Source organism: Thermobia domestica, chromosome 4, assembly GCF_964235325.1.
Source record: "Thermobia domestica chromosome 4, izTheDome1.hap1.1, whole genome shotgun sequence".
NCBI classification, from domain to species: domain Eukaryota; kingdom Metazoa; phylum Arthropoda; class Insecta; order Zygentoma; family Lepismatidae; genus Thermobia; species Thermobia domestica.
In genome coordinates this window covers 284,962,814-284,976,195 of record NC_137457.1, presented here as the reverse complement: position 1 = coordinate 284,976,195, position 13,382 = coordinate 284,962,814, and the positions used below count along the sequence as shown (strand labels likewise).

Here is a 13,382-nt window from a genome sequence, read left to right as displayed (position 1 = left end):
GTACAATATTGATCTATTTCATTGTCTGAATCACTAGCGTCTGACATTTTTAATTAAAAGATCACAAATATACACACCAAACTTTATGCAATGAAATTTCAGGCGAGGATCGCCACGCGGATGTATAATTCACTAAAATTCAACCACTGTATTAATTTACTTATACTAAACAGAATTGCATGCAAGAAATGTTTGTTACTTACAGCTAAAACAAGATCCACTCCTCTCCAGGAAAACTTAAACTAAATATAAAAGAATTTTCTAAAAATTAATTTGCCAAGAACTAATTTATCTTTAATTGCCAGATCACAAAAGCCAAAGGTGAACTAGCTTGACCTTTGCCGATAAGTTGGCGAGAATTCAATGATAAAAGAAGAAAAAAATAAGTGTGACTCTTATCTAGTGTTCGCACTTTGAGATTGACCTTTTGCTTCTTGTTTATTATCTTCTCACACTATAACATATGATGAAATGCGGACGTTGCCAAAGGAGATAAATTTTATATATTTTGTATCACTTGAATTTAACTGAATATTAAATCACTGAATATTTTTGCCTTTTCAGAGAGACACTTTTTCTTTAAAAAAAGAAATAAACACTGAAATTTTTTCACCACACTTAACACTGACTTGCTTCAAGGGATCTTCTGATAGAGAATTAAATATGCCACACACATATATAGGGTGTTCGCAAAATTAGAATAGAGATGTAATGTTTCTTCAAGTGCCGGTAAATTTTGGTATAGTATGTCACTGCAAGCTTACTGGTTCAGTCTAATCAACAAGTTCAATAAATTACAACACTTAGATGAAGGGGGCCGCCCGACCGGACCCGCCTACCTAACACCCCCTAATTTTGCAAGGTTGTATGTTATTATCCAATTCAGCCAATTCAATAAGAAAATCCTGATCGGTGCCACCAGTTTGGTTTGTTGTAGCAGGGGCGTCGGTAGGATGTGCCGAGCGTCCGGCCTCTGCTACAGGTAACTCTTCGAAGTAGGGATTCGAGTAATTTTCTTTGAAATGACTGAAAAAGCAATTGTCCTCTGCTACTCTAGTTTATTGAAGTCTAAATTACTACAGTTCTCCCAGGTAATACGAATAAAGTAAATTAGGAAAGTTGTTCAACAGTTACATTTCTTATAAAGGTCCCAAAGCGGGCTGCGAACACATCTTGGATTAGAAGTGGCAATGGAGAGGACGAAACTTGTTCAGTTCAAAAGAGTTAGAATTAAAAAAGTGAACAATACAACCTGAGTAATGCTGGCAGCTGGTATTGATTCTGTAGATTGACGGTGGAGGCGGCGGCGGCAACGGCGACGGCGGCCCCAACTAGTAGATTCCTTAGCTGATTACTAGAGACTGACCCAATATAAAAGGTGTAGTGCGTTTATATAGGGGGTAGTGGTGCCAAGATGTGACGTAGGCCGCTTTGAGTGCACATCCTTGACTTATACAAGTTTTTGTAATTGTCCTAGTTCCTTCTTCTGCTTCGCAATTACTGAAGTTATCTTGAACTTTGAAGCTGTCATGCGATTTGGGTTGGATGCTAACGTGGTTCCTTTTGATGGAAATTTACATGTTCCCTTTATGATAACTTATAGTTACATTAATTGATAGTTCAGTGGATAAGCAATCCAGCGCATGACAGACATGTGATTGGCAAATGTATCAGTAATGCCAAAATGATGAAACGCATGAAAAATAAGAATAAAGGAGGTTAAGGGCCTTGATGGGGACCAAGCAGAAAGTTATAATAAAAATAAAAAAAAAGAGAAGAAGGAAAAAAAAAGAAAACAAAGGGGTAAGACCCAGGTGTCTACAACAAGCGGTTTGGCATCTCTGGGGGCCCTCGGCTGCAGGAAGCTAGAGATGCCCCTTTAAAAAAAATGTCCACTTGCGTATGTTACTAAATTCTATTATTATTGGCCCATTCAAGTAAAGTTACCTACCGCATTGTTTTATAGGAGTTTTATTTTAATAGCAAACCTCTACAGTATGCTTACATGTTCTAATTACATAAATTCTACCATAATATTCTTTAAAAACAAATTTTCAATACCTTGATCAATGATATAAGGTAAGTACTTTTCATACTTTATTACATGAAACTTACAATACGTAGGTTACTTCAAACTTCAAGATAGTGATTTTGCATAGGCGTATAAAAATCTACATAAAAAATCCTATAAATCAAAGAAATATATACAAATTGTGTACGTATTGTACTTAGATTCACTTATAAAAAGAAAATTTCAAACTATCAACCTGTAAAATGATGTTTGAATGTAATACTGTATTCTGTTGATGATGAAGAATATTGCCATATTATAAATACATTTACTAAGAGAAAAGCAGTCTCCTTCTACCTAGATCAGATCTATAGGCCTAATGTCTAAATGCTTTATTAAACCAATAACCTTTTCCTAAGTTTCTCACTCGTTGTTGCTGCTTCATCTATAATCAATTTTTTATCTAAATTTACGAACAAGTTTTATTCTACATTTATAAAAAGTAGCTTGGACATTAAGTCTTGGGTTAGCGCGGAAATTCAATTCTAATCTATTCTTAACAATTTTAAGTTTTGAAAAGATGCTTCCGCAGGTTAGCTGCGTACAAAGCAGAGTTAATATAAACTTGTAAGCTGTATATAGGTTGGTAAAAATTCCAGATTGTGACAGCACGAAAACAATGTTAAAACTTCATACTATGCACCTAGAACATTTCTTCTTCACTAAGCAGTTGACATAGTTCTCTTCGCCTTCTTCTGACTGAACCGTCATTCGTCTTCATTTAAGTTATTCACATCAATTTCATCACTTCGATCCAACTGAGTCTAACGTAAGATCAACTAAGGTTAGGTGACAAATGGTGCGTAAGACTTCTGTTGGAAATTCGTCAATGTCTGCTATTTCAGGGATTTTTTTTTGATGGACCCATGAACAATCTTTCAAAATATTTGTTTGAATTAAATCTTTTTCAATACTTGAAGTAGCAGAATCGATAACACGGAAATAGATTTGTTTAAATTTCTGAACTGAAGTAATTTCTAGAACTTCATCTTTTGCTTTTTCACTAGGCATTTTGCTTCGAAATTCTCTTTTCATTGAAGTCCAGTGAAACTTCTACATAGTCCACATCCTCTAAAATACTATTCATGGCAATTGCACACTATTTTGATTTATAAACTGAGAAATTCAAAGTGCTCTGAACTAATTTTAGCAGTGATTTGTTGTAACAAAGTTTCCACCAATTTCCAAGCTGTACAGTAATCCATTTCTTTAAGTATTTTGAAATGGGAGTTGTGATCAGAAAAATATCGAGCATGACAAAAGGTATTAGAACATATTCGAATTTGGACTATTTGCTTTATCATATTTATGGCCGCGAACTTTGATTTGCAATCCAAGCTTCCATTCAATATTTATTTAAAACATTCAACAAATGGGTCAACTTTCCTGAGTTGGCATCACTTATCAAAAACGGTTCATCAATAATTGATAAAGGTGCCGTATGCTTACTCCACCATCTTGTGGCATCAATTTTTTGAAGTCTGCATAGTTTGGTGCTGGTACTGTTTCGTTTTAGTCATTCTCTTGTAACAAGAAGTTAAGAAAACAGCCGATTCCTCTACTAAACCAAATAAATTTTCTGCTTGGAGCAAGTTTACTGTAGGATCAGCTACAGCAAAATTTAGTACGTGTCCCATGCAGTGTAAATTAAATACGGATTCTCCCTTTTGAAATGCTCTTGAAGACCGTTGTAATAGCCGCTCATGTTACTCGCCCCTTCGAAAGAACACGCAATAATATTCGAAATTTTAATGCCACATTTAACTAGCTCTGACTTTATACATTCGTACTATCAGTGCCGAATTTAGGTTTGATTGGGCCTTAAGCTATTGAAAGTAAGGGGGCTCTTTATATATATCTAGCTTTCTTTTTCAGTGACAAAATGTCGCCATTTTGGTGGTTTGAATATACGTTATATGGCAATTTATGGACCTGTGTCTAAATAGTTTACACATCAAATATGTATTTTATTAACTTACGTATTGATCAACTTATATTTACAACACATTTCAAAATTCTCAATAAACAAAATACAGACTCATAATCTAGTCTGTGGAAGCTTGCTATAACATGAAATAATAAGAAGTGTCAATATATTACGCAAATTGCTAATAATTATATAGGGCAAATCAAAATGTTGGACCCGATTTCAGAAAGTTATTTTGTGAAATTTAATAAATATATGTTATTGTGAGACTTGCGCTTCGAAAGACTAACTTGCAAAGTATAGTTTCCACCCAATGTGCAATAAATAGTTGCCAAGTGAAAGCAGATTGGTGAGTCATAACAACGGTATCTCATGCAAAATAATATTGTCTAGCCCACTGCGTTTGCACTTTTCGATTACTTTTGTCTATTTTGAAGATATTACAGAACAATTGTAAAGTTAGCTGTAGTTTAATTTCGTCTCAAATAAGTCCCTTGCAGATCTTCTATGCTTCCTTCTGCGCCAACTATGATCAAAGCTGCAGTCTATGATTCTATACATGGAGGTTGAACATGTCTAATTTCGAGTTGTTTCTATTCAGGTTTTTGGTAATTTCAAGTGTTTCCAGAGACCCAATGTAGATAAATACAGTCTGAATATAACCCAGAGTTAGTGAGAATTGCCTGAAGCTCCACTTCATTTTCAAGTAATCGTGTGAATCTTTTCAGGTCAAGTTACTAGAGTAACTCAGAACAAAATTGAATGCAACCCCCGGAGATTACACGAGGTGTAGTACGACGCAAATTCGCTTAAAATCATCAAAATATCTTGAGAAACGTGACTCTTAGAATAAAATGATTATAAAATCTATAAATATTATACGTACCTTCTTTTTACTGCGACGTAAAAAGATTTAGGTAATTTATCTTGCTATGTAGTAACTAGTGCGGATATGTCGAACACATTCAGACTGTTGCACATTAACTTACACAAGATAAATTCACTTGTGCAGTTCTGAACACAATACATAACAAAATACAGTGTGCTGTTAATATATAAAAACGAACGACTCAAATGCCTAAAATGAATCATTCATGCTCCTCTTCTTTTCTTTAGTGAACCATTATTTACACTCTATAGATCGCTATGAAAATGAATGGCAAGGATAGTAACTCTGAATATTCTGAAAATATTTCTTGACATTACTTCTAATACGTACAGCGAAATATCTATAATTTTGCGATATAAAAATTATCGCCATTTAGGGCTGTAATTTCTTAATATTTTATTATTATTTCGCCAGCTTGTTGTTTCATATCTTCTTCTTAATGAATCCAGTTATCAGCCCCGATTTCTTGTTGTATTCCGAAGAGTGGGAGAAATGACAGCACTAGAGCTCTATCAGCGTACAAGAACAACGTACCATACCACTTATACTGTGAAATCTTATTTAAATAGCTAAATGTAATAGTTGGGAAACAATGTCCCCATTACAAGCAGGACTGTGAAACAATGTCCCCATTAAACACGGTGCTAGGAAAAAGGTGCCCCATTACGTGTAGGGCTGGAAAACGAGGTCCCATTATGAGCGGAACTGGGAAACGGGGCCCCATTATAAGCGGAGCAGGAAAACAGGACCTCATTCTAAGCGAGTCTCTGAAACAGAGTATAAATTACAAGCGAAGGTAGGAAACAGAGACCCCATTTCAAGCAGGGTTGGGAAACGGGAGTCCCATTATAAGCGAGGCTGCGTAGCAGGAGCCCTATTACAAGCCCATTACAAGCGAAACCCTCATTACTTGTTTTGTAAGAGCCTATTGCATAACGATACAAAATACCGTTGTAGTATGTGCGGTTTATTGCTTTCTCTTATTATTTGGAAATCATATTACAGCCAGTTTTTGTCTTTAAAATTTTTGGGGGGCACCCGAGAGATTGGGTCCGTAAGCTATAGCTTATTTAGCTTATACGTAAATCCGGCACTGCGTACAAAGCAAGTCCACTTGAATCATCAACAACTGTTAAATTTAAGTTTTTCATATACCTTTCCTTGGACTACGTAACAGACACAGATTGCCAACGGTCCATAAAAGCTTTACCTTGTGTACTATCCACCATCAAGTTATCAACAACACTGTCTTGAAGGTCTTTCAAAATAATATTTCGTCCAAATTTATTATCTTTAACTTTTCGATGAATCTTTTTGACAAAAAAGTCAAGAGAGAGTCGTCCAGTTTGTTCTTTTGTGGACTTTCCTTCTACTTCCGTTTTTTTCTTTCTTTCTTTTTTTTTTTAATTTTCAGTTTGTGCGCTTTGGTGTCTTCAATACACTTTGTAACATGATTTTGCAAAATCACATCATAATTTGCAACTAACATGGCCAATTCAAGGAAATTCTCATGTTTTTGACAGTATCTAATGAATGTGCCCCTTCTGACTCCTCCCCCTCTGTAAACAATTCCTTCTCTCCCTATAAATAACACTATGTCGATTAAACGCTGTATAATCAATCTTCTGGTCTGAATTTCTGCTTCTCTCTTCTTCTTCTTCTTCTTCTTCTTTTTAATTATCTGATTTGAAGCTAATAATGTTGAAATATCATGTTCGCTTTGGCTTTCGAAAGCTGCCATCGCCCCGAAGATGCAAAATCAGTGCAACGACACCCGAAGTCCTTAATGTCGGCTTTCTAGACCGGAGTCCGTTACCTCTTAATTCAGATAGCTCTCCAATTGTCCTTACGATGCTGGTCAACACTGAAATTTTTGAGTGCCCCCATCGGGAATCGAACTCGAAACCATGGGCATCGTAGGCACGTGCGCTAACCATTTAGCTAAACACAATACTAATCAGCGAAAATATTTTTAATTTTCAACGTCACTTGTATTTTGACAATTCAAAGGGGGCCCCTAAAACAGAAAAAAAATATACTAAAATTGCTCGTAATCTAAAATTTCACAATAATTCTTTCTCACACATAAGAAACGAATAACAACATAAATATTAAGTATGGAATAATAAACGGGTTGAGCGGGGACCCCGGTGTGTTCCAATGCTTGCACTGTGGCTATTCTTTACTGAGTACCATTAAGTTATACAAGTTTCATATTTTAGGCCTAAATTTCAGCAGCCCACCAGGTTTGCTTTCTTTCAGAATTTCAACCAAATTTGTGTACTGGAAGGTAAGTTTATATTAATGCTTATTGCAAACATGAGTTAGTGCGAACGAGGCATAGCCCTACAGCTTTGAAGTAATTTTTACGCATGCTATGCTTGAATGCGATGGAGAGTATCTAAATGTATGTAAACGTTTTTAATACCAACCAAAAATTTATCGTTTTGTTCTTGGGGGCCCCACAGCTCCGGGGCCCTCGGCGATTGCGGACCTATCGACCTGGCCAGACCGCCCCTGATCTGGATCTTCTATGACCTTGGTCCATGTGCAGTAGGCCGTTTACCGTTGTTACCACCACCTATACGTAATGCTTATCAATATATATATATATATATATATATATATATATACGATTTACAGTTTATGACAACTTATGAATATATGGAAGTGCAACCAAATATCATCTAACATCTTTTGAAACATCAAAACTACCGAAAACGTTCTTTTTTTTTCTTCAAGCTGCATATATACTTTCTTCTTTTACCTTGCAAGCTGAGATACTTTCTGTCGTAAGCATGGTCACTCCTCCTGGCTTCTAACTTGAGAAAACGGACTAATTCGATGACATGAGGATTTTGCTTGTTTAGCAGAGTATTTAATCTATTATCCCAATCCTCTGCGGGATTATTAGTTCTATGGCGTTTTTCATGGCAGTTCCACATGCTTATTGGGACTAGACTTTTCTAGCAACTGGTTAGTGAAATAGCCGTAGAACTGCTCATGCTTAGGGGATGTCTTCTTGAATAGACAGTCTACGGAATATAGTTATTGAGGATTCTGCAAAAACATTTTTAAAGTGACCATTGAGAAAATACAGGCCCATTCTTGATTTTAGTAATACTCTTGAGGTGTACAACGATGTCATCAATCACTCTGTATATCATCTGTAAGTGGTGTTTGCCCTCAGTTAAGACATCTTTACATATGTTCTTATATTATTTATATTTTCTGCTTTTTCATTATGGTAACATAATTTTTTTTGTTAAAGAAATAAGGAGTTCTTTTCAATGACCGGTGGAAATGTCGCACACAAATAGAGTTTAAAAATCGGAATCATCCTGAATATCAACTGTAAATGGATTTTAACACTATAAAAGACATCTCTACTTATCTCAAAATTTTGAGATCCTTAACGTACAGTTGTATCAAGTGACCGGAGATTTAGAAATGATCATGACAGTGCAGGAGAGCTCAAGTTAGAAGGGTGAGAACTATTCTTCAAATATTGGAAAAGGATCGGCTTTTATCTCGGAAACAAAACTTTCATTGACTGACGTGAGCTGAAATTCAGTGGTGCCATTCGGAGCATCAGCATTCGAATCAAAGGTCACTTGCCTTCAAACTTACCTCGCTGTAGGGCTACTTCTGGAAATAAACTTAACAATATTGGTTGCATTAGAAAGATCATTTAACACTCTACAAATTTAATTAGGGATGTTCTTTCCACAAAAAATAAAATAAAATATTAAGGAAAAAATATGTCAGTTTTTAATGTTGATGTTAAATTTTCCGAAAAACCATTGGTCTATCCAAAGCATGAATATACAAAATTGTAAAGCACACTTTACAGGTGAAACTGGAAAAAGAAATTCATTAATATCTTGATTAGTTTCAGAGATATGGCCTTTTATTAGAAATGCTTATTTTTTAGCTTTAGTAGAGGGGATGTACAAGGGAAACTTCCGGTCGTATAAGCGACCGGTGGTCTAGAAATGATCAGGATAGTCGACTTGATGATTTAGGACTATCAATTGCTTTTACTCTCTCGGGTTGAACGAAACCTTATAACCACATGTTCTGCCTCCCGACTATCTAGAAATAATATCCCTTTCTTTGAGTCTTTATTGACGAAGAATACTTACAGGGGAGAGAAGAGTCCAAAAATCTTCGTAGAATTCTTGAAATCTTCAAAATGAAGTCCTCGTGTGTCTTATTTGGAATTACATCGCAAAATTCAAGTACTTTCAAAATTCAATTTAACTTAATCGGTCAGGCACTTCTGTTTTTGGGAATACAATGATCTTTTCATTCACACACGCAGAAGAAAGCAAAACTTGACTAATAATATCGGAAGATATATGTCACCAAAGCAAAGCCTAAGAACACTGAACAGCATTTTCTTCATTTTTCACTCTAACGACATTTCTAAAAGAGTTCAACGAAAGCAAACAAAAAAATCCATTGTCTCTTATGCGTTAAAACAGTAATAAACACAAGGAATTCTTGATTATTTCTTTCTATCATCTTCCAGTAATCTCTTCCTCAACAACAAAGGCTTCTCTCAACATAGTAGCACAATTCTATATAACTTCCCATAGAACATATCACAACTTGAGGTGAAGCATGACAAAATGCAATGATGTGTAACAAAATGCAATGATACATCTAATTTCTTCTTAACAAAGTTTCACAGTGCCTACAATCTTGTATGAAAAATACCTTTGTTAGAAGTAACCAACAGTATTCTAAGTTAAAGAAAAGAGTGTGGACACAAAACTTAGGTGCCAAATTGAAAACCATGACTCACTTATTTCCAGTGTGACCAATACAAAATAATAATAATAATAATAATAATAATAATAATAATAATAATAATAATAATAATAATAATAATAATAATAATAATAATGACGTCCAGCTACATGATGACCCTATCATCTTTCCGTTCTCCAAAGAGTTTGAATTTCTACAAACGTAGGCATTTTTCTATCGATGGGGAAGTAGGCGGTATATCTATATATCTATATCTATGTATCTATATCTATCTATCTATCTATCTATCTATATATATATATATATATATATATATATATATATATATATATATATATATATATATATATATATATGTGTGTGTGTGTGTGTGTGTTTGTGTGTATGTGTGTATGTGTCAGTTTTCCTCGTCAAATATAGAAAACACTATACGGTGAACATCCATTAAGTAATTTCAGAAGTTTGAACTGAACGCCGTCTTTCCTTTCGAGTGATGTCGTAGACCGCGCCTTGCTATCAAAAAGTGTGTTACCAGACTCAGATTTGTTGTCTGATTAAGGCACTGTTACACATTAAAATGCCATGTGTATGCCCATTGAGATAGAATTACTGAACATTGATTTCCGGAATGGAGTTCTAAATAATTCTTAGATGTTTTTTTTAGATTCGAATAAAAGAAGAGAAAATATAATTCAAGACAAATTTTATATCACGTCATCGAGCAAGTTTCATATGTTTAAGATAGTTTTTCTCCATAAACTTTATGTTATATCCCTTAATTGTTTAGCGCTATCTCCGATCTTATTTCTTTAATAGTATGGGATTTTTTATGTATTAGTTGCTATTAAAGATGATAGATGTGCACACAATACAATATCGATGATACATGTATTTTTGTTTATTGCAGGTCCCCCACAAGAAGTTACCTCAAAGAAAGACTGATTTTTCTTATTTGAAAATTCCTCTGGAAAACTATCGATGACATAATGTAAATAAAAACTATGTATTCGTATCTTTATGCTATCAACAAAATAAGTAATGTGTTATTATATATTTAAGATGCATTTGTAATCTACTTTGTTAAAAGTTTGTAGTTAATGTCTTCAATAAAAATTAATTTAAAAACAATAATACTTTTCAACTAGAGGGGAAACTACAAAGAAGGGTAATACGGTTACTATTCTTCTGTAGAATTGGTGTCAGGTTCTTTTTGTGCACTTCCTGTCCCTGGGACCCAAACAAGAGCACCCAATTTCAAAAAGACCCTCTTCACTAATTCATCTCCCGAACTATACCCAAATTTATAGATTTATAACGTGTGTGTTTGGTATCGTTCGAAATTCTCATCTATTCTAAAGAGAAGGACGTACGAATCTTGCACTTCTGATTAGGGTACACAGAGGAGCTTCTAAGGTGATATTTATGATATGGCAAATGGCAAAGTGTTCCAATGTATGTTGATATGCTGATAGCGCTAAGTAAACTTTGTGGTGGTCAAATACCGTGTGGATAGGTTTCCTCGGAGTTTTTCCGTTTCGTTTCGCTCTATTCATTACAATCATTTCACTCATTATCATCATTACCATCTCCCTTAGATTCAGTGCATAATCGTGGGACATTAAAATTTTATTTCACATTTTTATAATCTTTTCTATCTTCGTACCGAACTTGCTGTACATCAAGGGACATGCCAAAACATATAATCAAAGACAGATATTAGTTTTCGTTTACCTTCGTTGTAGGTATGTGATTAGATCTCATTAAAGTGCGCCCAAACTGCTCGAAACATAGTTTTTCCTTGAAATTTTCCAGGTATTCCTGCATTTAAGAATAATTAGGTACATAAATATCATTTAAAAGTCTGATTTATTCTAAAGACAGTAATGTATTAATCAATGAATATAAGGTAATTAAGGTAGCGCTAGATCGGTTAAATTTGTGTGTGTGTGTGTGTGTGTGTGTGTTTGTTTGTTTGTTTTTCGTTTTTCAAAATTTCGCACTATATTTATGGTTCGGAAACATTTTGATCATCATATCTATTACTCGTATTACAATAATTCGAAGAACGTCTCAAGGCTAGCGAATGTGAGCCTATGTACCCCTCACAAAATTTAAGAGTGAATATCTATGGGGGTCCTAAAAAAGAGAATTGAAAGTACTCTACCATATAACCGTATCTTGTAGTAAAGCCTCATCTAAGAAGCCCAATAACCTACCATATGATCATATAAATACATTGGCTACTTTTTATCAATAGAAGAGAATACGCAGAACCACCTAAATTTGCATAGTTATACAGGGTCCATTATGAAAGTAATGAGCATGATTTTATTCTGAGGCGATTATCCATGTCAATGATTTTATTGTGACGCGACACGGTAAAACCAGTGTGGCAATGTGGTGGGGGGTATGCCCTTCCAAAGCAGCCGGTCGCCAGTTTGCTCTGAGCAGTGTGAGCAGAAAGACGTGCCTCCACGTAAAGTCTTTTTTTCAACTTTGTAACATAGCGCGATGGAGCGTTCACTTGAACAGCTATACGCCATCAAGTTTTGCGTGAAGCTTGGAATGAATGCAATCAAAACATTCCAAATGTTTCAAGAGACCTTCAAGGACGACTGCGTTTCAAAGTCATAGTCTGGGAGATGGCACAAGGCGTTTAAGGAGGGTCGGGAGGAGGTCACCGACTAACCCCGTTCTGGACGCCCAACAACGGCTAGAACCGACGAAAACGTGGATCGTGTGCGCAAAGTTTTGCGTTCCGACCGTCGATTGAGTATTCGGCAATTTGCTGACACTCTACACATGTCCATATTTGCGGTACATAGGATAGTGACCGAGGATCTGCAAATGCGCAAGGACTGCGCGAAGCTTGTGCCGAAAGTGTGGCAACTTCCTGGCCCGGAGCAACACTCCAGTGGTCCCCACCCCCTTACAATCCCGACTTGGCTCTGTGTGACTTTTTTTTTTCCTGACTGAAGAGAGAGCTGAAACGAAATCATTGGGGCGCGTGGAAAACATCCAAAAGTATGTTACAACGTTCCTGAGAAATATTCCCGTAGAGAACTTTCAGGGTACCTTCGAGGTGTAGCAGACACGTCTCCGTAAGTGTATTGATGCAGGTGAAGAGTATTTTGAAGAATTTTAAGCATTTGTACAGGTCCGATCAATAAGTTTTTTTTTTTTTTTTTTTTTTTTTTTAGAAAATGAGCATTACTTTTATAATGGACCTTTTATATTTGAATCCAGAGAATGTTTACCAAATTTTATTTTTGAGTTCCCAAAATTTCAGGATTGGTCCTATGTACCCCTCCCATAATTTTGAGAAAGGAGCGTCAGCATACCCGTGTCCTATGAAACAGAATGAACAGCTGCATTCAACCATATATAATCATATCACATGTTAAAGGCTCATCAAAGAAGAAAATTACGTCAATAATTGCCCACGTAGCGAACATATCGCAGTACTAATTTTTGGCAATTTTTTACCCACAGAAGGGGATAAGTAGGACCACTCAAATTTACAGTGGTATATATATATATATATATATATATATATATATATATATATATATATATATATATATATATATATATATATATATATATATATATATATATATATATATATATATATATATATATATATATATATATATATATATAGGGTGTCACAAAAAGATCAGGACGGTGGAATATCTCGAGAAATACACGTCGTATCA

The 13,382-nt window shown here is 35.1% G+C and overlaps 2 protein-coding genes across 2 annotated transcripts in view; one reads left to right on the top strand and one right to left on the bottom strand.

Moving 5' to 3' along the window:
- The window catches only part of LOC145684127 (apolipoprotein D-like), a 90,032-nt gene extending 89,190 nt beyond the window's left edge, over positions 1–842 (bottom strand). Inside the window, exon 1 of the mRNA XM_081756054.1 lies at positions 204–842. The gene's annotated coding sequence lies outside the window, so the exon portion shown is untranslated. The remainder of the gene's footprint in view (positions 1–203) is intronic.
- LOC145684126 (uncharacterized) overlaps positions 1–10,794 on the top strand; it is a 42,012-nt gene extending 31,218 nt beyond the window's left edge. Inside the window, exon 4 of the mRNA XM_081756053.1 lies at positions 10,571–10,794. Within this exon, the coding sequence (XP_081612179.1) occupies positions 10,571–10,619 (49 nt within the window). The 3' untranslated portion in view covers positions 10,620–10,794. The remainder of the gene's footprint in view (positions 1–10,570) is intronic.
- The last annotated feature ends 2,588 nt before the right edge of the window (positions 10,795–13,382 follow it).